This window comes from Erinaceus europaeus, chromosome 5 (assembly GCF_950295315.1).
Source record: "Erinaceus europaeus chromosome 5, mEriEur2.1, whole genome shotgun sequence".
Lineage (NCBI taxonomy): Eukaryota > Metazoa > Chordata > Mammalia > Eulipotyphla > Erinaceidae > Erinaceus > Erinaceus europaeus.
Window position 1 is genome coordinate 119629640 of NC_080166.1, and position 27999 is coordinate 119657638.

At 40.2% G+C, this 27999-nt stretch overlaps 1 protein-coding gene across 2 annotated transcripts; it reads left to right on the forward strand.

Moving 5' to 3' along the window:
• The first annotated feature begins 866 nt into the window (after positions 1 to 866).
• On the forward strand, positions 867 to 27765 carry SLC46A3 (solute carrier family 46 member 3). 2 transcript variants are annotated; one of them, XM_007522392.3, is made up of 6 exons: positions 867 to 1203; positions 2353 to 2565; positions 9469 to 10339; positions 19653 to 19736; positions 21287 to 21443; positions 25476 to 27765. In XM_007522392.3, exons 2-6 carry the CDS (start codon positions 2377 to 2379, stop codon positions 25558 to 25560), a joined length of 1386 nt encoding a protein of 461 aa, XP_007522454.1. In that variant the 5' UTR covers positions 867 to 1203; positions 2353 to 2376; the 3' UTR covers positions 25561 to 27765. The 2 variants fall into 2 exon arrangements, with proteins under 2 accessions (XP_007522454.1, XP_060047679.1); XM_060191696.1 differs by lacking the exon at positions 867 to 1203 and having other exon boundaries at positions 2351 to 2565.
• The last annotated feature ends 234 nt before the right edge of the window (positions 27766 to 27999 follow it).

Consider the following 27999-nt stretch of genomic DNA (forward strand, 5'->3'; position numbering starts at 1 on the left):
AGTGCTCAAGGAGGCAGGTTCAAGCCCTTGGTCATCACCTGCAGGGAAAGCTTCACAAGTGGTGAAGCAGGGCTGCAGTTCTCTTTGTCTCTCTCCCTCTCTATCTCCCCAACTCCTCTCAATCTCTCTCTCTGACTCTATTTAATAATAAATAAATATTTTAAAATAATGGGAAAAATGGTCTCTAGGAGCAGTGGATTCATAGTGCAGAGACCAAGCCCAGCGACAAATATTTCTTTATTATTTTACCAGAGCACTGCTCATTTCTGGTTTATGGTGGCGATTGGAATTGAACTAGGGCTTTGGAGTCTCAGGCATGAGTCTTACTTATTTATTGGGTAAAGACAGAGACATTGAGAGTGAAGGGGGAGACAGAGAAACACTTGCAAACCTGCTTTACCACTTGCAAAACTTTCGCCCTGCGGGGGGTGGGGATCAGAGGCTTAGACCTAGGCCCTTGTGCACTGTAATATGAGCGCTTAATTAGGTAGGTGCACCACAACCTGGTCCCGGGAATGAGTCTTTTTGCATAACCAGTCCGTTAAATTCCCCCACTCAATCTGTTTTTATGAGATCAGGAAAGAGCCCAGAGCTCCATTCATTTCTGGCTAATACAGTGTCTGAGATTGAACCTGAGGCTTCAGGTGTGTCTTGGCCATCTTTGCGCACCTTCTTACAGTATCCGTTCATCACAGTTTCAAACTTAGGACTTCCTAAGTGTTCCTTTGCAAAAGATTTTCAGTCAGCTACATTGCAATTCCAAGGTCAGGAGACACTAATTAGCAATCGGGGTGCCACTCTAACACGGATGATTCATCCTTGTGACTCATCTCTCTCCTCTGCGGAACACAGAGGAAGAGAAAGCAGAACGCAGCAGCGATGCAGACCTTGCTCGAGTTGGATCCGCTCCTGGCCTCCAGGGGTGGGCTCCCGCCTGAGTGACGTCGAGGCGGACCAATCGGAGCGGGGGCGCTGGCCACGGGGCCCAATCGCAGAAGAGCCTTGCAGCCCCGTGTTCCTTCCCACCTGCCAGGCGGGCTGCCGGGCTGAGTCACCCGGCGAAGCCTCCGTAGGGTCCCCTCGGCCCTGACTGCCGGGAGCTGGGAGCCGGCGCCACCCACTGATCGCGGAGCCCGCGGGCCGCCCCGGCCACTGAGGAGCCGAGCAAGGGCGGCACGGAGACGAGACCATCGCTCTTCCTAGGTTTGCTTTGAAAACAAGGGCTCTCCCGAGGGATGCATCCGGTGGACCTGAACCGAGACCGTGCTCGCTGCTGCCACCAGCTCCCCTGGGCGCTCGGCGGCTGCCCGGGTCCGCGGGGCGCCCTCCCCAGGGGAGCCAGACGCGCAAGCCGCGCGCCTCTGTAGCAGGAAGACCGAATCGCTGGTCGCTCTTTTTATAGAACCCCCTTTCCTGTCACATTGCAGGAAAATAATGACAAGCAGTTGCGTAACTGTCCTGTCCCCAGAGGAGCCTCGTAGTTCAGCTTAGGAAAATTAACCAGCGGTACATAGTGCACTGTGATCGTTGAAAAACTAGAATGCTTGACAGTGCCAGTTTATTATGGCTATTTTAAAGAATCACCTTAAAGTTGGCTTGAGCCCTGAACTCTTAAAAGATGGCAAGTAGTAACTAGGAAATAGCTTAACTTGGACTCGGAAGCCCAAGTTCAGAGAGAGAGAGAGAGAGAGAGAGAGAGAGGGAGAAGAGGAGTTGTCTTTGTTTTTGTATGTTTTACTAAAGCACAGCTCGGCTCTGGATGTAAGGTCGTGGCTGGTGTGGGGGCCGGGAGGGAGACTCAGCCTGGGGCCTAGGAGCCTTGGCATGAATCTTTTTGTACTATTCTTATGCTATCTCCACTGCCCCCTGTGGTGTTTTGACTGGCTCCCCCTCCCCTCCCCTTCCCTCCTCCCTTTTCTCTCTCTCCCTCTTCCCTCCCTCTCCCCTCTCTTGACTTAAATAAGATAAATCTTTTAAAATAAAATTGAAAAAATACGAGATTCTCAGGTTTACTCAGTACTGCAACCCGACTCCACGGTAAAAGTGACCCAATTAGGAAGTGCTACTGTTTTCTGTTCCCTATTTGGCTTGTTTTGCTCAACAAACTCCTCTAACTTCCCCAGCATTTAAAATCTACCCTGTGAGGCCAGGCAAAACAGTTCACTTGAATAGTGCGCTGCTGTAGCATGTGCACCACCTGGGTGCCCACCACATTGAAGGAAGGTTTTGTGCTCTTTCTCTCTGTCCTTGCCTGTCTGCCTCTGTTTCTAAATTTAAAAGATTAAATAAAAATAAATGACTACCCTGTGAGATAAGAATGCAACCGATGACCTCCTTTTTGTTTGTTTGTAGAATTCAACTACCTACCTGAGCAGCATGAAGATTTTATTTGTAGAACCTGCCATTTGCCTTAATGCATTTGCCATTACTTTGATCACTCCCCTGACAACACAGTATGTGTACAGAAGAATATGGGAAGAGACAAGTAACTACACTATTGCATTTGGTACCAACATTTCTGAATGTGAGAAAAACAAAAGCAGCCCAATTTTTGCATTCCAGGAGGTAAGAAGTGAAACACCCCCCACCCAAATATGATAAAAGGGAATGTGTGATGGGGTCTCACAGCAAACAGGACACTACTTACACCTCAGTCTCTCAAGGGTCACCATAAAACTCCAAAATCCTGTGCAAAGGACCTTTATCCAGTTCTCATCCTAGCTGAAGTTTCTTGACATCTCGCCCTACTACTTACAGCTCCCTTCTGTGACACTGGCTTTTTCCTTTTCAGAAACTCTCAGCTTTGTCTTTATCTTCTCTGTGGCTCTTGTCCTCCTCCTCTCCCCAAGCCTGGAACTTGAACCAAAGTCAGTCAATGAGTCCTTGGTAGATGAATGGGATGGATCTATTCCTGCTTTTTTCTTTCTGACTTTTCCTAGTCCTAGTCCCCTTCCACTACGTGTTTATGACCTTGTTCCGTGATCCAGGACCCTGAACATTGTGTCCCACCCTGGCCAGTGTCTTTCATGGGGTTAAGGTGGAGGCAGTGTTGGGCAGCACTAGTCAGTCATTATCTGGTGTTGTCACATCAGCTTTTAAGTTTCAAGTGTGCAAGGAGATGCAGAACACTGAAAATGTTTCACTGGCTATTATAGAAACTTTTCTTCTCCCTCTCTAGTATCCTCTCCTATTTTATTTTAATTTATTAATTTATTTTATTTTTACCAGAGCACTTCTCAGCCCTGGCTTATGCTACCACTGGGAATTGAACCCCAAAAGCCTTGCCCACCCTCAGTGACTGTGCAGGTCATGAATATTGACCCCACCTCTGGCCTAGTAGCTAAGAACTCCCAATGTCTAGCATTTCTGAAGATTTTGAAACTGACTCTTGTCTCCCTGATTGCTTTTGAATTTGATTTATATTCAAGAGAAAACACTTCCCTAGAACCCAGTAAACTGGTATTCTAGAACTACAGGTGGTTTTTTTTTCTCAGATTGGGGAAGTAGAACCTATCCTCAGGGCCCAATTTACCATCCACAACTGGGATAATGCATGGCAACCAATTCACTATTTCATTCCTAAGGCAGGAATATTTCTGCTTTCCAAAAGGTACCATCAGGATTCCCTTCTGGCCCCCCCCATACTGTTCCTCCTTAACTTCTTAGAGAACATCTTCCCCCCTTTAAATTTAAGAGCACTTGGTCTCTCTCGGTCTCTCTCTATTTCTCTCTCTATCCCCCCTCCCTCTCTCTCTCAATGTATGGAATGAAACAATGGATGGGAGAACATTTTGCTGTATCTTGTATGCTTGAGGTCCTTAGTTCATCATTCAGTAATGCATTAAATATGTTTTTTCCATATTCCTGAGTTTCTGATTCAGCACCCAGCTCTCCAAGGTGGATTCTGATCACTTGTTCACTGAAAGGAGTTTAGGGATTTGTAGACTATTTTTTTCCCCTGGAGCTTGAGGCCTTGTGTGAGGCATGTGCCCTAACTAGTGAGATATAGCTCCAGCCCTAGGCTGTTCTTGTAACCCTGAAAATAAAGATTATAGCACGGGGGGCAGTCTTTAAACTTAATAAACATAATTAATTTTTTGCAACTCAGATTTTTCTTGTTACTCTTCCAAAAGATTAACTCTTTGTAAGAAGAGTAAATACTGCAATGATGTACTAAACTTCTCACTCTTCTACTATATTTGGTTATCTTTCCTACATAATAAATGCATACAGGTACATACATATATATATATATGAATACAATGTATATACATATGAATACATACATATGAATATTCATATATATACATTGTGGACATTCATATACATATGAATATTCATACATATATGAATAAATATGTATATATGAATACAAGATAGTATTAGGAACTTCCGATGTAAAAGTAAACTGAGTTATTTTGCTTATATCTAACATTTTGAAAGTCTATGTGGATGGAAGTCTTAACCCCATCTGGGGTTAAGATATCCACTCATGGGGCCAGGTGGTGGTGCACCTGGTTGAGTGCACATATTACAAGGACCCAGGTTTGAGCCTCTGGTCCCCACCTGCAGAGGAAAAGCTTCGCAAGTGGTGAAGCAGGGCTGCAGGTGTCTCTCTGTCTCTCTCCCTATCACCCCCATCCTTCTCGATTTCTGGCTGTCTCTATCCGGTAAATAAAGTAAAAAAAAGATATATACTCATATTAATGAATATTGATCTATATTTTTCTAATCTTCAAGTACCCTAGTTTCTGTGAATATAAGCACACCTAAAAACTTCTTGTGGGCAATAAAGTTAATCTCTAAATGACCTCTTAATGACAAGGTTGTGGGAAGGAAGCCCTTAACTATGGATAAGAAGCTGAAGAGATCTAAGCCTATTTGTTGATGGCACCGGAGGAAAGCATTTCTAAGTTCCTTACCACCCTCTCCTCGTTAGGTGATTAGTTTGGAAGTGGTAAATTTGTTACTGGGGTCTGTTCTCCTCAGGCCACTTTCAAGTTAGGCATTTGGCTATTGGCAAGGACAATAGTATATATTATTACCCAGCAGACCAAGAAGTTGTCCTTACTCAGGAGTTAATTTTTTTATTGTCACCAGGGCCAACTTCTCCAATTAGAACAGAAAGAGAGAGAGGGAGAGACATGACAGCACGGCAGCTTTCCCCCATGGCGTCTATGCTGCTAGGACCTGCGTCACCTGCATGGCAGAGCAGGTGCTCTTCTAGGTGAGTTGTCTCACCAGCTTCAGGAAATTGTTTACAAACTTTTTTTTGAAGCCAGAATCTTGCACATACAGTTTTACAACTCCAGGCTAACTCTTTTCTTTGATAGAGATAGACAAAGTGTGATCTGGAAGCTGGTGCAATGGATAAAGCACTGGATTCTCAAGCATGAGGTTTCAGGTTCCATCCCTGGCAGCACAGGTACCAGAGTGATGTCTGGTTCTTTCTCTCTCCTATCTTTCTCATTAATAAATAAATACATAAATAAAATCTTGAGAGAGAGAGAGTCAGACAAACAGCAACATCATAGCGCTCCTCATGTGGTACTGGGGTTCACGCCTGGGCTGAGCAAGCATGCCTTACCCAATGAGCTCCTTCTCCAGCCCATACTTATAAGCCTTTTAATGGCTAATACAATCTTTTATTGCCAACAGAGAATAAATACTTTCTACTGCACTGAAATTAATACATTCTAGTCTATGAAATCATGTTTTCTTTAAAATCAATATTGCTTTCCTTAATTTATTTCCATCTTAGTCCACTGTCATTCTGTAGGATCTTGGATAGTAAATAACATTTTGACAGATTTCTCCTATTTACCCTTACATATAGTTATCATTTTCCAGTGTTTAAAAGGTACAGATATGGGAGTCGGGCGGTAGTGCAGCGGGTTAAGTACATATGGCATGAAGCACAAGGACCAGCATAAGGATCCCAGTTCAAGCCCCTGGCTCCTCACCTGCATGGGGGGTCGCCTCACAAGCAATGAAGCAGGTCTGCAGGTGTCTATCTTTCTCTCCTCCTCTCTGTCCTCCTTTCCTCTCTCAATTTCTCTGTGTCTTATCCAACAACAATGACAGCAATATCAATAATAATAACAACAACAATAAACAACAAGGGCATCAAAAGGGAAAAATGGCCTACAGGAGCAGTGGATTTGAGTGCAGGCACCAAGCCCCAGTGATAACCCTGGAGGAAAAAAAAAAAGGTACAGATATACATAGAAGTTTATTTCCTATGTCCCAATTTTTATATATGACTGAAATGTGCTTTGAGATTGTTTTTGTTAAAGTCTTTTTAAAAGATTCATTTATTTATACTGATGAGAAACGGAGGGAAGGGGAGAGAGGGGGAGAGAGAGAGAGAATGAGAGACCAGAGAACCTTAGTCATGAAAATTTGGTACACTACTAATGGTGCTGTCTCTCTAGTCCTAAAATGAAGGTTCACACACTTTACCATGCACAAAGCCTTGGCCACACATAGGAACTCTGCAGCACCAGGGGAATTTCCTTGGGTGGTGAAGCAGTCAGTCCTGTCGTATCTTTCTCTCACCCCCCCCCCCCCGTCCCCGTTTGCCTGTCTATTTGAAATAGAAATAAACAGGAAGGGAGAGAGAGAGGAAAGGAAAAGAAAAGAAAGGGAAAGAAAAAGGGGAAAAGGGACTAGGGAGCAGTCATATGCATGAATGATGTTTCAAAGTCACCAAAAAAAAAGTTGCACTTGAAAACATAAATTTCTGATGAAGGGAAGTGTTAATTTTGAATCTACCCCTCAGAACAGTCTGCATGGTAGGGACAGTGTTATTCCCATTTGTCATAAGTCATGACCACACACAGTTAAGAGTTCCGGAGGACTGTTTTCCTTGGCTAGTCATTCATTCAATCAATATTTATTGAGTACCTAGCTCCCTTGAGCTAAGCACTTCTCTGGAAATTGGTACTGTGGGGAGTCAAAGTTCAGGTGCACTTGGAGCTCAGGTTGCAGTGCAGAAAGCTTGCAATGAGCAGATTAATTGAAGTACTGATAAATCTCTAGAGAAAAATATAGCAGGATATGGGACTACTGCTTGTAGTGGGGTAAGTGGAATCGCTTTGGGTGAAGTGAGTAATCATGAAAGTGCTCTCCCTCACCAGGAGGCAGCACTGGAGTTGAGAAGTGAGCTGAACCACAGTCAAAACAAAACCTGTACAAAAGCAAATGGCTGCAGTGTGTGAGGACTGGCGGATCTGCCCTGGAGTGCAGAGATAAAGTCAGGATGTGAGCTGCCCTTTCCATAACAAGATCTATTCCAGTGTGGAAACCCACACTGCTTTGAGAGGGAGTGACTGTGTGTGCTTTCAAAAGGTTATACTAGTTAGTGTGTAAAGAACTAACTAGATTCGAGTAGAGTCATCTTGACTACAGATGCTCCAACTTGTAATCACTCTGGAGGAAAGAAAAAGGAAAGGAAAGGAAAGGAAAGGAAAGGAAAGGAAAGGAAAGGAAAGGAAAGGAAAGGAAAGGAAAGGAAAGGAAAGGAAAGGAAAGGAAAGGAAAGGAAAGAGAAAAAGACTAATATGGAATGATCACTTGGGGACCGGATGGTGGTGCACCCAGTTAAGCACACATAGTACTAAGCACAAGGACCTGCAAGGATCCGGGTTCAAGCCTCCAGCTCTCCACCTGCAAGGGGGACACTACATGTGTGGTGAATCAGGTCTGCAGGTGTCTGTCTTTCTCTCGCCTCTCTATCTCCCCCTGCTCTTCAATTTCTCTCTGTCCTAGCCAGTAAAATGAAAAAATGGCTACTAGGAGTAGTGGACTCATAGGGCCTACACCGAGACCCAGCGATAATCCTAGAGTAAAAAAAAAAAAAATCACTTGAGGCCAGGCAGTGGTGCACTTGGTTAAGCACAGGTATTACTATGTGCAAAGACCCAGGTTCAAGTCCCTGGTGCTCACCTGTAGGGTGGGAAGCTTCGCAAGTGGTAAAGTAGTGCTGCATGTGTCTCTGTCTCTTTCCTCTAACTCCCCTCCTCTTTCAATTTCTCTCTGTCCTATCAAAATATAAGAAAAAGAAAATGAAGCAAAGAATGATCACTTGTCATATGGAAAACATTCCCAAGAAGAAGAGATGATATTTGGGAATGTCAGAGAAATCCAAGTTGTACTTGATTCTGCCTAGAGACTAGACACAGTGTGTGGGGTGTTAAGTTTATTTCACTCTTCAGCTCACAACACCCTACTGTCTTTGGTCAATGTAAAGTTCTTCTTTGGATTTTATATTTTAGTGGATAAAGAATGAATCTCTAACCTATTTGTAGAATTTTTTTTTTGCCTCTAGGGTTATTGCTGGGGCTCAGTGCCTGCACCATGAATCTACTGCTCCTGGAGGGCTTGTTCCCCCTCTTTTTGTTGCCCTTGTTGTTGTAGCCTTGTTGTGGTTATTATTGTTGTTGTTGATGTCATTCGTTGTTGGATAGGACAGAGAGAAATGGAGAGAGGAGGGGAAGACAGAGAGGGGGAGAGAAAGATAGACACCTGCAGATCTGCTTCACCGCTTGTGAAGTGACTCCCCTGCAGGTGGGGCACCGGGGGCTCAAACTGGAATCCTTATGCTGGTCCTTGTGCTTTGTGCCATGTGTGCTTAAGCTGGTGTGCTACAGACTGACCCCCTGTTTTTTTTTTCCAGAGGAAGCAGTTGAGCTCTTCACCAGTAAAGCTCTTCCTAGTATCCATTTCCCTTTCAAGTAAATAAAAAAATTATTATTATTATTATTTTTATGGAAAAGGGCACATTGCTCTTGCTTTAGAGCAATGGTCATGATCACTTAGTGGAACTGCCCACAGAAGAAGTAGAAATCACTATACAATTAGTCTTACATACATTACAGGTGTGGGGATCCTCTATATTAGACAGACATATGCTAGTACACACAGTTTCTTTTGTATCACTTAGTTTTCACTATAAACTTGAATAGTGTGAGCTTTGGTGACTGTTGTCATGTCTTGATATTTGCTTTGTGCACAGGATGAAAATTTAAGCTGTGCTAGATCCATGAACCAGATTCCTTATTCATGATGTGTGTGTGTGTGTGTGTGTGTGTATTTTTAATTGCCACAAGGGATATCTGGGGCTTGGTGCCAGCACTATGAATCCACCACTCCTAGTAGCCTTTTCTTTGCTTTTCTCTTCTCTTCCCTTCTGTTCTTTCTTCTATTTTATTTGATAGGGAAGAGAGAAATTGAGAGGGGACGGGGAGATAGAGAAGGAGAGAGAAAGATAGATATACAGACCTCTTTCACTGCTTGTAAAGTATCCCCCCTGCAGGTGGGGAGTGGGGGCTTGAACCTGGGTCCTTTTGCCTGGTAACATGTGCACTCAACTGGGTGTGCCACTGCCTGGCCTGGCACCATGATACTGATATGCATGTTGTGTAACTCTCTATAAACACATTATCTTCTTTTTATTTTTTTTTGTAGGAAGTTCAGAAAAAAGCTTCTCTTTTTAATCTGAAGATGGATATTAGTGGATTAATTCCAAGTCTAGTATCTACATTCATACTTCTGTCTAGCAGTGATCAGTACGGACGGAAATTCCCTATGATTTTGTCCTCTATTGGTGCTCTTGCTACCAGCACTTGGCTCTGTTTGCTCTCTTATTTTGCCCTTCCATTCCAGCTTTTGATTGCATCTACTTTTCTTGCTGCACTTTGTGGCAATTCTACCACGTTTTTTGGAGCCTCTTTTGCCTATATAGTTGATCAGTGTAAAGACCAGAAAAAGAAAACAATTCGGATAGCTATAATCGACTTTCTTCTTGGATTTGTTACTGGACTAGCAGGACTGTCCTCTGGTTATTTTATTAGAGAACTAGGTTTTGTGTGGTCGTTTATAATAATTGCAATAATTCTTACTGTTAATTTGATTTATATTTTGTTTTTTCTTGATGAGCCAGTGAAAGAGTCTTCATCTCAGAGTGCTTCTTTATCATGGAGTGAAAGCTTAAAAAATATTTTTTACCACACTTACGTGCTTTTTAAAAATGCTTCTGGTAAGCGACGATCTTTGCTCTGTTTGTTACTTTTTACAATGCTCTTTTATTTTTTGGTGATTGTTGGTGCTTCCCCTATTTTTACCCTTTATGAGTTAGATTCACCACTCTGCTGGAATGAAATTTTTATAGGCTATGGTACAGCTTTGGGTAGTGTCTCTTTTTTGAGTAGTTTTCTAGGAATATGGCTCTTTTCGTACTGTATGGAAGATATTCACATGGCCTTCATTGGAATTTTCACCACCATGGTAGGAATGGCTATGACAGCCTTTGCCAGAACAACACTGATGATGCTTTTAGGTGAGTTACAAATATAGCTTCACAACCTAAACTGTGCATTTGATGTTTCTATAAAATTAGTCTGCTGGGGGAGAAAAATTTAAGTTGAAATTCTCTACTTAACTTGTTCTAGTTCAACTAAAGGGTATTTGTTAATAGTGTGCCAGAAGCTGAAAGCCATTTTGCTAAGGAAAAAGTAATTCACCAAATAACCACAATTTTCTGCATTTGTGTATTTGCCAGAAGGTTGTTTGGAGGAACAAAATCTTTATGAACAGCTTTCACCAAACTGAATATTGTTGAGACTATTTCCCATACTATATGTAAAGAGAACTACATGATGTATACTCAAAAGTCATAGTCACTGAATATATTCGAGGTGGGAATTCTTCAACAGACTTTTTTGCAGCTTGATCTCAGTATATTGATCATTTCATAAATGGGCAATTTATGAATCACTTTCTGGCAAATTGGATTCCAGGCTTAACTACCTACCTCATAACTGTTTTCTGACAGGCCTGGGTGAGATATTACAATGTGAAAGGGCATTGGGCTTGATTAACTGGACTTCTGGAAATCTCCAATTTAATTCTTTTCTTTCTTTCTTTCTTTCTTTCTTTTTTTTTTTTTTTTTACCAGAACACTGCTCAGTTCTGGATTATTGTGGTGCTGGGGATTGAACCTGGGACCTCAGAGCCTCGGGCTTGAAAGGCTTTTTGCATAACCTTTATACTGTCTCCCAAGGCCAGTTTAATTCTTTCCTACAAATGCAGTTTTGACCCCTTGCTACCTTGCAGACACCAAACAGAATTGGACTTCATTTACATTTATAGCAATGGGTGCTCTTAGGCAAGTTACTTAACCACTCTAAACCTCATTGTTATCTGTAAAATGAGTATAACAGTACTTAGTTCTGAGGGCTATAGGAATGTTAGGTAACTATAGAGCACTTAGCACACTACCTCAGTCAGTAAGTGCTAGTACTTTCTGTTTCCCTCATACTTGTCCAGAGCAATATATCTGAAGGCACACCAGAAGCTTTAACGTGATCGTGATCTGCAAATGTATTCCTATTTTATCATAGAATTAAAAATAGTACTGACTATTGAGTGTCATAATTAAGACTAGACACAATTTCATGGAGCAACTCAACCAAAAAGAAGAACAAACAAGACTTTAAAGAAACTAGTTTATCAGTGAATCAATCAATATAATGAAGGCACACAACCACAAAGGATGCCAAACCTAAAAAAAAAAAAGCAAAACAAAAGAACCAAATATATATATATACAATAGCAGTCACAATTTGCTAAATAAGAGGATACTATAATAATTAGTAGGGGCCTCGGCAGTGGTGCTGGTTGGGCGCACACATTACTATGCACAAGGATCCAGTTCAAGCCCCAGCTCCCCACCTGCAGAAGAGAAGCTTCACAAGCCATGAAACAAGTCTTCAGGCCTCTGTTTTCTCTCTCCCTCTTTATCTCCCCCTCCACACCTGATTTCTCTCTGTTTTATCAATTAAAATAGAAAGAAAAAATGGGCTCTGGAACAATGTATTCATAGTGCTGGCAACAAGCCTTACTGATAACTCTGGTGGCAATAAAATAACAATACTACTACTACTAATAATAATAATAATAATGAAAATAGCAGGCTAATCCTAATTGACAGATCATATAGATCTAGGCCTAAAACTTTCATTCACTCTCGTTGTTAGCACTGCCATAAGAACTCTAGTAGGGGACAGGTGGTGGCATACCTGGTTAAGCACACACACTACAATCCACACAGACCTGGGTTCAAGCACCCAGCCTCCACCTACAGGAGGAAAGCTTCATGAATGGTGAAGCAGGGCTGGAGGGGTTTCTCTGTCTCTTTCCATCTCTCTGTCTCCACTTTCCCTCTCAATTTCTCTCTGTATCTAATAATAAAAATAAATAAATAGTATTTAAAAAGAAAAAGAACTCTATAGATGTGGTGCAGTGGATAAGAACTCTTAAGTCCTGAGTTTGATTCCCAGCAACACTTGTACCAGATGATGCTCTGGTTCTTTCTCCCTCTGGCTTCCTAATGAATAAGTAACCTTAGAAGAAGAATAAGGACTAGAACAATTTCAGGAACCCACCAAATCAATGGTGAGTGCAAACACATGTGGCTTGTGGACAGAGAGGAGCCTAGGGAGAGATTAAGTGCCTGGTAACAGTCCGGCAGTTTACCAGTTGAGACACCACCTCCAGTGTTTCACCAACAAAAAGATGGCTGAAGGGAGGAGAGGACTCCCATAAGATTCACCAAATGCAACTGTGAGTCACCATTGCTACTGCCCTCAGAATCTGGAGCAGCGGTGGGGAGGCCTAGTGCTGACACCGAGAACAGATAACTAACCAGGAAACTCAGAAAAAGATCTACACCTTGGTAGTCTAGCAGTGTGGCTGTGAGAATCTCTTTGCATAACCACTGGATTATCTCTGCTCCACCTTGCTTTATCTCTTGGTCAGGAGTTAGTGATTAAGCTAAGAAGCCTACTTAGAGTTTTAAAGCCCTCAGGCTCCCATAGCCTACAGGGAAGAAAAAGAACAAAAGGGGCCTTTAAGCTACTGAGCACCAACTCAGGGATTAAAATAATATTGAAACAACTATCAACTTCCACAACTATGAACTCATTAATTACCTTACTTAGACACAAGTCAATCCAGGCAAGAGTGATCAGTAACTTGAAAAGTCATGAGAGAGGGACCCTATAACATACTATATAAAATGATTAAACCAACAAGAAGAAATACTGGAGAAATGAACCAGGACAAGGTACAGCTAAAAGCCCCCCAAAGGTTGAAGCATAACATGAGGGCAACATCCAAACACTAGTTAAGGAAATAATCACAGGAGTGAGTAAGGAGTTTGAAAGAATTGTCATCAGAAATGCAGAAACAAGAAATGAGACACTGGAATAAAACACTAAATATCTCAAGGTTATTAGCTGAAAGCTGAAATAGCTGAGCTAAGAACACAACTAGCTGAACCAGTATCAGAACAGGGTGACAAAATAGATGTACTCCAGAAAGTAGTAGAGGGGAGAGAGAATAGAATCAATGAGGCTGAAGACAGAATTAGCAACATCAAGGACGAATTAGAGACAACTAAAAAAGAAGAGTTCTCAAAAAGAGTTTACGAGATACTGAAAACAACAACAGAGACCTATGGGATGACTTCAAAAGAAATAATATACACATTGGGAGTCAGGCTGTAGCGCAGCGGGTTAAGTGCAGGTGGCGCAAAGCACAAGGACCGGCATAAGGATCCCGGTTCCAACCCCGGCTCCCCACCTGCAGGGGAGTCGCTTCACAGGCGGTGAAGCAGGTCTGCAGGTGTCTATCTTTCTCTCCTCCTCTCTGTCTTCCCCTCCTCTCTCCATTTCTCTCTGTCCTATTCAACAATGACAACAACAACAATAACTACAACAATAAAACAACAAGGGCAACAAAAGGGAATAAATAAATAAAATAAATATTAAAAAAATAAAAAAAAGAAATAATATACACATTATTGGCTTACCAGAGGAAGAAAGAGAAGGAGGGGAAGAAAGCATTCTTCAGGACATAATGGCTGAGAACTTCTCTAGTCTATACATCATAAAAGATATAAAAGTTCAAGAATCCCAGAAGGTCCCAAAAAGAATTAACCCAGACTTAAAGACACCAAGACACATCATATTTAGAATGGAAAGGAAAAAGGATAAAGAAAGTATCCTGGAGGCTGCAAGAGAAAAAACAAAGAGTCACCTAAAGATGAAAACCCATAAGATTAGCAGCAGACTTCTTCACACATAAACACTACAGGCCAGAAGAGAATGGCAAGATATCTATCAAGTGCTCAATGAGAAAGGCTTTCAACCAAGACTACTGTATCCTGCTAGACTGTCATTCAGACTAGAAGGAGGTATCAAAACCTTCTCAGACAAGCAACAGTTGAAAGAATCAACTATCACTAAGCCTTCCTGAAATAAGTTTGGAAAGGTCTCCTATAAATAGTCAGACCACCATAAATAGGCCATATATCAGAACACTCTAGAACTCTACAAGAATGGTGTTAAAATATCATCAATCTTTGATATCAATAAATGTCAATGGCCTGAATTCACCTATTAAAAGGCACAGAGTAGGAAGGTGGATCAGAAAACACAACCCAACTATATGCTGTCTACAGGAAACCCACCTAACTCAACAAGATAAGCATGGACTCAAAGTGAAAGGATGGAAAACTATAATATAAGCCAATGGCACACAAAAAAGAGCAGGAACAGCTATTCACATATCTGACATGATAGACTTTAAAATAAATAAAATTTAAAAAGATAGGGATGGACACTACTTAATGCTCAGTGGATCAGTCAATCAAGAGGACTTAACAATTATTAACATCTATGCACCCAATGAGAAGCCATCTAAACATATCAAACATCTACTGAAAGAGCTACAGCAATATATTAACAGCAACACAGTCATAGTAGGGGGCTTCAACATCCCACTCTCTCAACTTGACAGATCATCCAGGCAGAAAATCAATAAAGACATGAGGGACCTAAATGAAGAGATAGATAAACTAGAACTATTGGACACTTTCAGAATCATTCATCCCAAGAAACTGGAATACACATTCTACTCAAGTCCTCATGGGTCATTCTCAAGGATAGACCATATGTTAGGCCACAAAGACAGCATCAGCAAATTAAAGAGCATTGAAATCATCCCTAGCATCTTCTCAGACCACAGTGGAATTAAACTAACACTTAACAATCAACAAAAGATTAGTAAGATTCCCAAAATGTGGAAGCTCAACAGTACACTCCTTAACAACTACTGGGTCATAGAGGAAATAAAGTAAGAAATCAAAATGTTTCGAGAGTTAAATGAAAATGAAGACACAAACTATCAAAATATTTGGGACACAGCTAAGGCAGTACTGAGAGGGAAGTTCATAGCCATACAAGCACACATTAGGAAACAAGAAAAAGCACAAATAAACAGCCTGATTGCACAGCTTAAAGCCCTAGAAGAAGAAGAACAAAGGAACCCTAAAGCAACCAGAAGGACAGAAATCACTAAAGTTAGGGCAGAAATCAGTAACACTGAAAATAAGAAAACCATACAAAATATCAACAAACGTAAATGTTGGTTCTTTGAAAGAGTGAACAAAATTGACAAAACTTTAGCCAGACTCACAAAACAAAAACGGGAGAAGACCCAAATAAATTGGATCATAAATGAAAGAGGAGATATCACAACAGACACCACAGAAATTCAGCATATCATGTGAGACTCCTATGAACAATGCCACCATCGTTCTATGAACGATGCCACCACGCTAGAAAACCTGGAATAAATGGACCATTTCCTAGATACCTATGAACTTCCAAAATTAAGTAAAGAGGATCTAGGTAACATGAACAGGCCCATCATAGCTAATGAAATTGAAACAGTTATCAAAAACTTTCCCCCAAAAAAAATTCCTGGACCAGATGGTTTTACAAATGAATTCTACAAAACCTTCAAAGAAGAAGTAATACCTCTACTTTTATTATTATTATTATTATTTGTATATAACTGTTTATTTTTATTTATTTTTTTTATTTAAGAAAAGAGACATTAACAAAACCATAGAATAAGAGGGGTACAATTCCACATAATTCCCATAACCTGATCTCCATATCCCATCCCCTCCCCTGATAGCCTTCCCATTCTCTATCTCTCTGGGAGTATGGATCCAGGGTCATTGTGGGTTGCAGAGGGTGGAAGGTGTGGCTTCTGTAATTGCTTCCCTGCTGAACATGGGCATTGACTGGTCTTTTAAATATCTTCCAGAAGATTGAAGACACTGGAATAATCCCTGCCAGCTTCTATGAAGCCAACATCACTTTGATACCAAAAGCAGACAGGGACACAACCAAAATAGAAAACCACAGACCAATATCTCTGATGAACATAGATGCTAAAATATTGAACAAAATTCTAGCCAATCAGATATAGCAGTATATTCAAAAGATTGTTCATCATGACCAAGTGGGGTCTATCTCAGGGATGCATGGTTGATTTAATATATGTAAATCAATCAACATGATCCACCACATCAATAAAAGCAAGACCAAAAACTACATGGTCATATTAATAGATGCAGAGAAAGCCTTTGACAAAATACAACATCCCTTTATGATCAAAACACTACCAAATATGGGAAAAGATGGAAAATTCCTGAAGATAGTGGAGTCTATATATAGCAGACCTACAGCCAACATCATACTCAATGGTGAAAAACTGGAAGCAGTTCCCCTCAGATCAGGTACTAGATAAGGCTGCCCAATATCAGCATTACTATTCAACATGGTGTTAAAAGTTCTTGCCATAGCAATCAGGCAGGAGCAAGGAATTAAAAGGATGCAGATTGGAAGAGAAGTCAAACTCTCCCTACTTGCAGATGACATGATAGTATACATAGAAAAACCCAAGGAATCCAGCAAGAATCTTTTGGAAATCATCAGGCAATATAGTAAGGTGTCAGGCTACAAAATTAACATTAAAAAGTCAGTGCCACTCCTCTATGCAAACACTAAGTTAGAAGAAGTTGAAATCCAGAAGTCAATTCCTTTTACTATATCAACAAAAACAATAAAATAACTAGGAATAAATCTAATCAAAGAAGTAAAAGACTTTTATACTGAAAATTATGAGTCACTACTCAAGGAAATTGAAAAAGACACAAAGAAATGGAAAGATTTTCCATGTTCATGGATTGGCACACACTCATCATCAAAATGAATATACTACCCAGAGACATATACATTTTTTTTAAATTTCTTTATTGGGGAATTAATGTTTTACATTCAACAGTAAATACAATAGTTTGCACATGCATAACATTTCCCAGTTTTCCATATAACAATACAACCCCCACTAGGTCCTCTGTCATCCTTCTTGGATCAGTATTGTCCCCAACCCCCCTACTCACCCCAAAGTCTTTTACTTTGGTGCAATACACCAATTTCAGTTCAGGTTCTACTTGTGTTTTCTCTTCTGATCTTTTTTTCAACTTCTGCCTGAGAGTGAGATCATCCCATATTCATCCTTCTGTTTCTGACTTATTTCACTTACCACGAATTTTTCAAGTTCCATCCAAGATTGGCTGAAAATGGTGAAGTCACCATTTTTTATAGCTGAGTAGTATTCGATTGTGTAGATATACCATAACTTGCTCAGCCAGTTGTTGGACACCTGGGTTGCTTCCAGGTTTTCAGCCATATACAAATTTGATGCTATCCCCATCAAGATCCCAACCACATTTTTAGGAGACTAGAACAAATGCTACAAATGTTTATCTGGAACCACAAAAGACCTAGAATTGCCAAAACAATCTTGAGAAGAAAGCACAGAACTGGAGGCATCACACTCCCAGATCTCAAATTGTATTATACGGCCATTGTAATCAAAACAGCTTGGTACTGGAACATGAATAGACACACTGACCAGTGGGATAGAATTGAGAGCCCAGAAGTGAGCCCCCACACCTATGGATATCTAATCTTTGACAAAGGTGCCCAGACTATTAAATGGGGAAAGCAGAGTCTCTTCAACAAATGGTGTTGGAAATAATGGGTTGGTTGAAACATGCAGAAGAATGAAACTGAACCACTTTATTTCACCAAATACAAAAGCAAATTCCAAGTTGATCAAGGATTTGGATGTTAGACCAGAAACTATCAGATACTAAGAGGAAAATATTGACAGAATTCTTTTCCACATAAATTTTAAAGACATCTTCAATGAAACGAATCCAATTACAAAGAAGACTAAGGCAAGCATAACTCTATGGGACTACATCAAATTAAAAAGCTTCTGCACAGCAAAAGAAACCACTGCCCAAACCAAGAGACCCCTCACAGAATGGGAGAAGATCTTTACATGCCATACATCAGACAAGAGGCTAATAACCAGAATATATAAAGAGCTTGCCAAACTCAACAACTAGAAAACAAATAACCCCATCCAAAAATGGGGAGAGGACATGGACAGAATATTCACCACAGAAGAGATCCAAAAGGCCGAGAAACACATGAAAAAATACTCCAAGTCTTTGATTGTCAGAGAAATGCAAATCAAGACAACAAGGAGATATCACTTCACTCCAGTGAGAATGTCATACATCAGAAAAGGTAACAGCAGCAAATGGTGGAGAGGTTGTGGGGTCAAAGGAACCCTCCTGCACTGCTGGTGGGAATGTCAATTGGTCCAACCTCTGTGGAGAACAGTCTGGAGAACTCTCAGAAGGCTAGAAATGGACCTAGCCTATAACCCTGCAATTCCTCTCCTGGGGATATATCCTAAGGAACTCAACACACCCATCCAAAAAGAACATATGTTCTTGGCAACACAATTTGTAATAGCCAAAACCTGGAAGCAACCCAGATGTCCAACAACAGATGAGTGGCTGAACAAGTTGTGGTATATATACACAATTGAATACTACTCAGCTATAAAAAATGGTGACTTCACCATTTTCAGCCGATCTTGGATGGACCTTGAAAAATTTGTGGTAAGTGAGAAACAGAAGGATGAATATGGGAGGATCTCTCAGGCAGAAGTTGAAAAAAAGATCAGAAGAGAAAACACAAGTAGAACTTGAACTGGAATTGGCATATTGCACCACAGTAAAAGACTCTGGGGTGGGTGAGGAGGGGGGAGAACACAGGTCCAAGAAGGATGACAGAGGACCTAGTGGGGGTTGTATTGTTATATGGAAAACTGGGAAATGTTATGCATGTACAAACTATTGTATTTACTGTTGAATGTAAAACATTAATTCCCCAATAAAGAAATGAAAAAGAGAGAGAGAAGGAGGAGGGGAGGGAAGGGAGGGGAAGAGGAAGAAGAGGGGGGTCCCCACCTGCACAAAGGAAGCTTCATGAGCAGTAAAGCAGATCCACATTTGTCTAATTTTCTCCCTCTCTCTATCTCCTTCCTCTGTCAATTTCTCGCTGGTCTGTCAAATGAAAGGGGGGGGGGGAATCACCAGAATCAGTGGATTGGTAGTGCAAGCACTGAATGCCAGTGACTCAAGGCAAAGAAAGAGAGAGAGAGAGAGAGAGAGAGAGAGGACTCTATAATCAGTTAACCTTAAATAGAGCTGTCTAAATTCTTTCAGCAGAATTCCATGATTAATTCAGTCTGTGCTAGGATGCTTACAGTAAAAAAAAAAAAAAAAAAAAGAAGAAAATATCGCACATTTAAAGTTGATCATTGAGTTTCTGATGAAGTCAGTGATTTTCCCATTATTTCTCTCACAGTCAGGTTACCATTCCTTTTCGCCATTGTACCACTCTCTGTTCTACGGTCCATGATGTCTAAAGTAGTTCGTTCTACTGAACAAGGTGAGCTTACAATGCTTAACAAGTACAATGAATCTACAACCTGTACCAACTCAAGTTGTTGTATAATGACATTTAGTTCTTCAGATAATACTACAATCTTTTTCTTTTCCCTAAACAACTTTATTTGAGATATAACTCATATGACATAAAAATTACCCATTTAAATTATCCAATTCAGTGATTCTAAGCATGTTCATAGAACTATTGAACTTTAAGAGTTCTTATGTATTCTTAGTGAAATTCCCTTATCAAACAAATGATTTAAAAATATATTCCTGGGGCTGGGCAGTGGTGCACCAGGTTAAATGCACATATCACCCTACACGCCTACTCTAGATCAGAGCTGGTCTGTCACAAGTGTGAATGGCAACAGAATCCCCTATTCTTTTTTTTTTAATATTTATTTATTTACTTTTTGTTGCCCTAGTTTTTATTGTTGTTGTAGTTATTATTGTTGTTGATGTTGTCAGTGTTGAATAGGACAGAGAGAAATGGAGAGAGGAGGAGAAGACAGGAGAAGAGAAAGAAAGACACCTGCAGACCTGCTTCACCACCTGTGAAGCGACTCCCCTGCAGGTGGGGAGCTGGGGGCTCGAACCTGGATCCTTGCTCCTGTCCTTGTGCTTTGTACCACGTGCACTTAACCAGAATCCCCTATTTTAAAGTGAGTGACCCACCTCAGACTGGAAGCACCTATAAGCGAATTAGCCAGAAAAAATATGATTTAAAAGAATCACATAGGGGGTGGGTGATAGCACACCTGTTTGAATGCACATGTTACAATGCACAAGGACCTGAGTTTGAGTCCCCATCTTCCAGGGGGAAAGCTTTATGAGTGGTGAAGCAGGGCTGCAGCTGTTTCTCTGTCTCTCTCCCTTTCTGTTTTCCCCCTACCCTTTTGATTTCTGGCTGTCTCTATCCAATAAATAAGGATTAAAAAATAACAACATCAAACTAAGGCAAGGCCTTTATGAGATCATAGAGTCATTCTTCAAAGAGTCAAACATGCAGGACTCTGGGAACTGTATTATTTTACCTTAGAGAAAGGGGTCAAATTCCAACTGCAGATGTGTATGATCATCTCTTTATCTGCAACTGTCCTCCTTCAGATCTAAGAGAAAGATACAAAGAAATGCTGTGTTTTCAAAAGGGTGGCCATTCATCCCCTCCTAGGAGCCACTCTGCCCTTACAGGTTTGTGGGAAGGCAGAGCAGGAGAGACAGCCTTGAGAACCTCAGGCCAGTGCTGTGGAGAACTTTACAGTATTTAATGAGGCAGCTGCTATGACCACTCAGCTCTGCCCTACAGCCACTGGCTGTTGGGTTTCCCTTTATCTCTCACCTCAAAGTCAAGAGCTCTTGATCTCTGTCTCTTTACTGTGTTACCTACAAAACCTCTTATTTTGAGGGAATACCTCTCATCTACCACACATTGCCTCTAGGTTTGGTCTTTTCAGTGAGTGACAATGTTCTTGATTTTGTTGTTGGTTACATAACTCAGCTGTCTATTTTTTTTCCCTCCCTCGCCCTCCACATCTCAACCCCAAACAGGTACCCTGTTTGCTTGTATTGCTTTCTTAGAAACACTGGGTGGAGTCACTGCAGTTATTGCTTTCAATGGAATTTACTCGGCCACTGTTGCTTGGTACCCAGGCTTCTGCTTCCTGCTATCTGCTGGGATACTACTAATTCCAATGATCAGCCTGTGGTATGTAATTCATTTTTATTATCTCTCTTTCTGTGTGCGTGCGTGTGTGCGTGCGTGTGCATGTGTGTCTCCCCGAGACAGCACACATATGCAATTTTACTACTCCTGGGTTGCGTTTTCATCCAGATAGACAGAAAAGGAAGGAAGAGGCAACATAGTAGCAGAGCTTCACCCTGTGCCATAGTGCTCCCAGTGGTGCTAGGGTTTGAGTCCTACCAGGTCAGCTCTCTCTCTCTGGTCTGCTTATACTAATTGCCTGTTGGATTAAGTGTGTGCCGTGCCTTTGCTGGTAAAACTATATATTATTATTATTAAAGTTTTGCCTCAGGTTTTACTTTTCTGAAGAACTTTTAGACATGAAGATCTCTCAGTAACTTTGGAGACTGAGAAAGAAAAGACTGACATGGCTAAGATCCCTGAAGAAGATTGGCTCTGAAAAGTCACCTCTTCTTTGAATAGCTAATTAAATTAGCATCCAAAAATAGAGATGCATATATTCAAACAATGATTTCCCCTATTGGTCAAAAGATTACTAAAAGAAGTTATACTTTAATCTAGATACTTGGATAAGTGACAAGAGCAAGCAGCATTAGGAATTCTTTTCCCAGAAAGTTGACTTGTTTATTGAACTTGCTTCTTAAATGTGAATGACCAAATAAAGTACAAAATTCAATTTATAGGGCATACATAAAATTAAAAGATTGAGACATAAACATAAGAGTAATGTTTATTGCTCCTTTTGCCCTTTTAGTTAACAAAAGCTTTCAGGCAACTAGATAAGTGGTTGCTAAGATGCCCAAGCAAACTGGGTACCTTCTATAGGGCTAAAGCATGGGGCTGAGAGCGCACTGATTTGCCTCTGCTGGGCTCTGCCCATTTCATCAGGCTGCTGGAACTTAATAGAAAGTGGGGTTAGCACAAGCAGAAGTTGAAAAGCAAGATCAGAAGAGAAAACACTAAGCAGAACCTGGACTGGAGTTGGTGTATTGCACCAAAGTAAAAGACTCTGAGGTGGGGCGGGGGGAGAGTTCAGGTCCTGGAAAAGGCTGACAGAGGACCTAGTGGGGCTGTGTTGTTATGTGGAAAACTGAGAAATGTTATGCATGTACAAACTATTGTATTTACTGTTGAATGTAAAACATTAATACCCCAATAAAGGGAAAAATAATAATTAAAAAGAGCATAGCTCCCCAAAGGCAACCTTTCTCTATAACTACAATTCTCCCTAAACTCTAGTTATAGCTATTTCTCACTACCTCTTCAAATTTTGTTTGTTTTGCCATTTTTGCTGGTTAATTTAATTTTACCCACCTCATTAAAAATAATCCCCTTATGAGTCTTTTTCTATTTTTTCTTAATGTCCCATCTGTTTTCTGCTCTGAAACTGATTTAAAAAAACCTGATATAGATAGTGACCCTAGGAAATGAACTTTGAAATAAAAGAATCATGCAACGGAGTTGCTCATATGTGAGATGAGCAGGTGTATCAGACAAGCGTATCACTGGGGAGAAATGGCCATATGTATGACATACTATACTAAACACACAATGCCGCTGAAGGTAAGGAATAAAGTTTATCAGGAAGCCTTGACATTTAACAATCATAAAATAACAATATTTTGACTAAAGAGTGGATAAAAATGACTACTTTTACCTAGCCTAGAGATTATTCAGAAAGAAAGGAAAAAAAAGATTATTTAAACCTTGAGACAGGTGGTGGGGAGAGGAAAAATGTAAGGAAATTTTAAATACATATAAATACATACATATATATATATACATATATATATTCTTAAAAAGAAAAGGAAAGTGACGTTAGGTCTCTCTGCTTTCTCCTGCACACTCTGGGTTTGACTGAAATAAAGAAGAAAAATATTTGACCATATACTTAAAGAATTCCACTAAACCTATAAACTTCGTTTTAAATTTATTTATTTATTTATTTAAATTTTATTTATTAAAAGGAAACAGGGGGTCGGGCGGTGGCGCAGTGGGTTAAGCGCATGTGGCACAAAGCGCAGGGACCGGCGTAAGGATCCCGGTTCGAGCCCCCGGCTCCCCACCTGCAGGGGAGTCGCTTCACAGGCGGTGAAGCAGGTCTGCAGGTGTCTATCTTTCTCTCCCCTTCTCTGTCTTCCCCTCCTCTCTCCATTTCTCTCTGTCCTATCCAACAACGAATTGCGTCAACAAGGGCAATAATAATAACCACAACGAAGCTACAACAAGGGCAACAAAAAGGGGGAAAAAAATGGCCTCCAGGAGCGGTGGATTCATGGTGCAGGCATAACCATGAACCCAGCATATAACCCAGCAATAACCCTGGAGGAGAAAAAAAAAAAAAGAAACACTGACAAAAAAAAAAACACCAAAGGGTAAGAGAGGTACAACTCCATACAGTTCCCACCACCAGAACTGCGTATCCCATCCCCTCCTATAAACTTCTTAAAGAACTAGCCAGTGTCTTGTAGACAGTCTGACCTCAATACACATTGTCTCGTCTGAATGCTGATACCTTGATCTGTGCATGACAGAAGACAGTAGCATGTACAATTTCTCTGTAATTCTAAGGAAAAATTTAATTTTATTATATTTTTCAAAAGAGATATTCACCCATCAAATTGACAAAACAACATATTCTGCTAGTTAGACAGCATTACCGGTTGTGATGTTATTCAGTGCTTTCTGGAAGGCACTGTGCGTTTCTGGAAAGTGATTATGGAATATGTATCAAAATATGTACTACCAAAAAAAAAAGCAATACTAAAACAGAAATAAATCAGAATGAACTCTAGGAGAAATCAAGTTAATAGGGGCTGGTGAATAGCATAATGGTTATGCAAATGACTTTCATGCCTGAGGCTTTGAGACCCCAGTTTCAGTCCTCAGCTACCACCAGAAGCTAGAGCTGAGCAGTGCTTAGTTTAAAAAAAAAAAATCATCTAAAAACTGTTACTATTTAACCCACTAATTCCTTTTGGAGACCTAATCTCAGAGAATTCTGATCTCAAAAATTATATATACAGAAGTGTGTTGTGGCAAAAGTTTTAAGTAACCAAAACATCCAACAAGAAGAAATGGCTAGATAAATGGCGATGATGATGACGATGCATCTATATCATAAAAAAGTGACTGTATAGAGAGGACTGAACCTGGAAGAAAAGGGGGCACCTATGTCCACGTGTAGACAGATAGTTGTAGAGATGACAGTTAACCCATGTCTGCAGCCTTAGGAGAACCACAGTGGTTTGCAGTGGAGGGATTGGGGAGTCCAAGCTGATGGTGGGGACAGTCTGGAAATATAACCCTGCTTGATATGTAATTTTGTAAATCAATATAAAGTCACTAATAAAAAAGTGACCTTATCAGAATTGCATACATAGGATAATGGTTCATTTTCATTTTATTCATCTACTTATAAATATTTTTATGAACACATATTTTGTGTTAGAAAAATTAGTACAAAAGAACAAAAGATCATTATCCTTTCAGCAATGCTTTTAATAATGTAAGTACAGTCTTCTGAGATATTTTTAACCTTATATCATTTGATATTTAAAAAAATAAAAGTACATGCTTTTTCTTTATTTTCATATGCCTCCTTGTTTTAGCATTAAGCATAACTATTGAACATAAACTTTAATTATAGTTATGTAGGTTACAGAGAGCAAACAATAAGACAGACTGGCTGTGGAGACAACATAATGGCTATGCACAAAGCTTTCATGCCTGAGGCACCAGAGATTCCAAGTTCAGTCTCCAGCACCACCAAAAACCAGAACTGAGTAATGCTCTGGTTAAATAAATAAATAAATAAATGTAAACAAAAAGATATCTTCTGAGTCTGAAAAAAATTCCTGCAGATTTCTTATTTTCAGAATGCTATATATGTATATATCAGTTGGATTCAGAATATTAGGATGTTCCTTTTCTACATAATGTATAAAAAAGTCATATGGCCAGGAAAAAGAAGAGAGCAGATGATTTATGTTTTGCTTTAACCCCAGTTTTAAAATGTCCTGTTTGCATTGGCAGTGTTGTCAAGTGTACCAACTGGAATGAAGGAAGCTATGTACTTCTCACACAAGAAGAATCCAATGAAGATACTTCAGACAGTTGATCAATGGTGATAAAGGGGAAAAAAAAGCCAAATACACATGCCATACTCTGACTTCTGAAGAATATGATCCAGCTCTACAATCAATAATTCATGAATAGTCAATGCAACGTGTCCTTTTTCTAGACTCTACAGTCAAAGATAGGGCTTCTGGCTCTAACTTCTAATGCACTTCCAGCACTTTATAAATATCCTACTGCTTCCGATATATGGAAGAACAAATCTCTAAACATAACCCACAGAAACTTAGTGATATAAAGAGGGGTTAAGAAATGGAATGTTTAAAAGCAATAATCTCCCTGACATATTCCAGTCTCCCATTGAGACCAAGGAGACCTCTACCTCAGTTACTTCATCAGCGAAATGGGTTTTTCAGGATTTTTTTTAAAAGGGCATAACTTGAAAATTATGACAAATCATTTACTGACAGGAAATGATGAGAGAAGTTTCAAATATTTATAATTTTATCTCCACTTAGATAATGCTTTGTTTCAGAGTTCATCAAAGTACTGCTGATTGTCAAAACTTTTAGAAGGGAAGCAACTGAAGGCAGGTGGTCAAACACGCAGCTGAGCACACACATTCCCTCGTGCAAAGACCTGTATTTGAACATCCAGTCTCCACCTGCAGGTGTCTCTCTCCCTATCTCCCCTACCCCTCTCAATTTCTCTTTGTCCTATCAAGTTTAAAAAGAAAAAAAGATATTTTTTTAAAAAGGGAACGATTGAAAAAAGTTTTAATTTTCTTAATACATTTTATCAATAACAGGCATAATACTCCCGTATGTAGCACAGAGGTGACTGCATAAGAAAATTCCTTCTGAAGAAATGTTAAAAATAAGTCAACTGCTAATAGCAAAGGATTTAAATTGTGCTGTATCAATAACATAAAGCCATGGTTTGTTCCTTATTCTGTAAAAGGTTACCTGTTTCTTGCTGACTTATACTAATCCCGGATTCACCTGTGCTCTGAAAACCCCAGGTTCTCTCTTGCCACTGTCCTTCTGCACTGTGATTCTACTAGAGATCATGACTGTCTCTGTCCCCTACTCCATGATTCTATAACATTTAAGTGGTTACCTAGGAAGAATGTGGAGCTGGCAAGATAACTGCTAGAGAAGACAAGACTACAATGCACCAGAGATCATTCCTTTGGGAGCCACCTTTACCAAATACTAGGAGCCATATTACTAGGTGAGGTAGTGGGTGGCATAGCAGCCCCTCTGGACTTGCTCAGGTGGCTGGTCTCAGCTGTCTCTCCTCTCCTGCAATAAAATCCTTCAGTAAATCAGCATGACAGTCTCTAGCTATTTATTTACTTTTACCAGAGTACTGCTCAGCGCTAGTTTATGGTGATGCTAAAGATTGAATTGGGAACATCAGAGCCTCAGGGATGAAAGTCTTTTGCGTAATTCTCATGCTGCCTCCTCAGTCCTCCATGGTTGTTCTTGTGCTGGTGGATAGACTAGATATTGGCCTGAGGGACCTGGCATAACAGTTTCATTTGCCCTTCCTCCCTTTGAAAGTTTCAAATCTTAGCCAAGCCACTGTTTCCTCTGTTCAGCCTTCCTGAAATTTCTCCCCACCTCTCCCTTAGTCCCCGCAGAAGCCTTTTGTATAAACTCTAGTCCTAGCATTGGCATTGCCTTGTTCTTTTCTCTATTGGATAATGAGTACACTGAGGACAGAGGCAATCTTTGACGTTTTACCGTATCTTCAATAATTTCTGGTTGAACTAAGTGATGACAAAATTTTGTTTTCACTTATAAAAATAAGGCTACATATATTTTTAATGCATTGTGAGGGTGGTAATCACCGACTTGCCAGGATACTACATCAGGTTTTATTTTTCTATTAGTGATTTAACAGTGTTTTACAAAAGCATAAGATTTCAGGGGTAGTAATTTCAAACCCACAGCTATTATGAGTCACCACATCCTCCACCAAAGTTCTCTGTCCATCACCCATAAAATTGCTTTGTAATATATTTTTATTTCTTTTTTTTTAAGTTTACTAGTGGTTGACAAGATTGTAAGATTACAGGATATAGTTCCACAGCAACTGTTCTGTAATATTTTCACAGATCCTTCAAATCTGTCATTTCCTAAGTTATTGTAACAAAAATGTATTAAAGTACAATGAGATAATTAATTTCTTCATAACTCTTTGAAAATAGGATTCTGCCTCATAGTATGGTTTTGATAACATTGCTTAGGACTTTGTTTCCTGTAGAATAATCAATGATTGCTTCACTAGTATATAACACTCAATTTAAAATACTAGAAATTGTTATTTCCAAAATCATTCCTTTGAGGCTTAGCAAATGTTTCCTGAGCTGGGAGCCCTTGTTAAAATTGAATATTCTCAGGAGTCAGGTGGTAGCACAGTGGGTTAAGTGCATGTGGCGCAAAGTGCAAGGACCAGCGTGAGGATTCTGGTTAGA

Excerpts from the sequence above, each read along its gene's own strand:
- SLC46A3 (XM_007522392.3), top strand. The coding sequence starts at position 2,377 with ATGAAGATTTTATTTGTAGAACCTGCCATTTGCCTTAATGCATTTGCC. Across the intron at positions 10,340-19,652 it reads AACACTGATGATGCTTTTAG|TCAGGTTACCATTCCTTTTC; the intron begins GTGAGTTACAAA and ends TTTCTCTCACAG. Across the intron at positions 21,444-25,475 it reads ATTCCAATGATCAGCCTGTG|TGTTGTCAAGTGTACCAACT; the intron begins GTATGTAATTCA and ends TTGCATTGGCAG.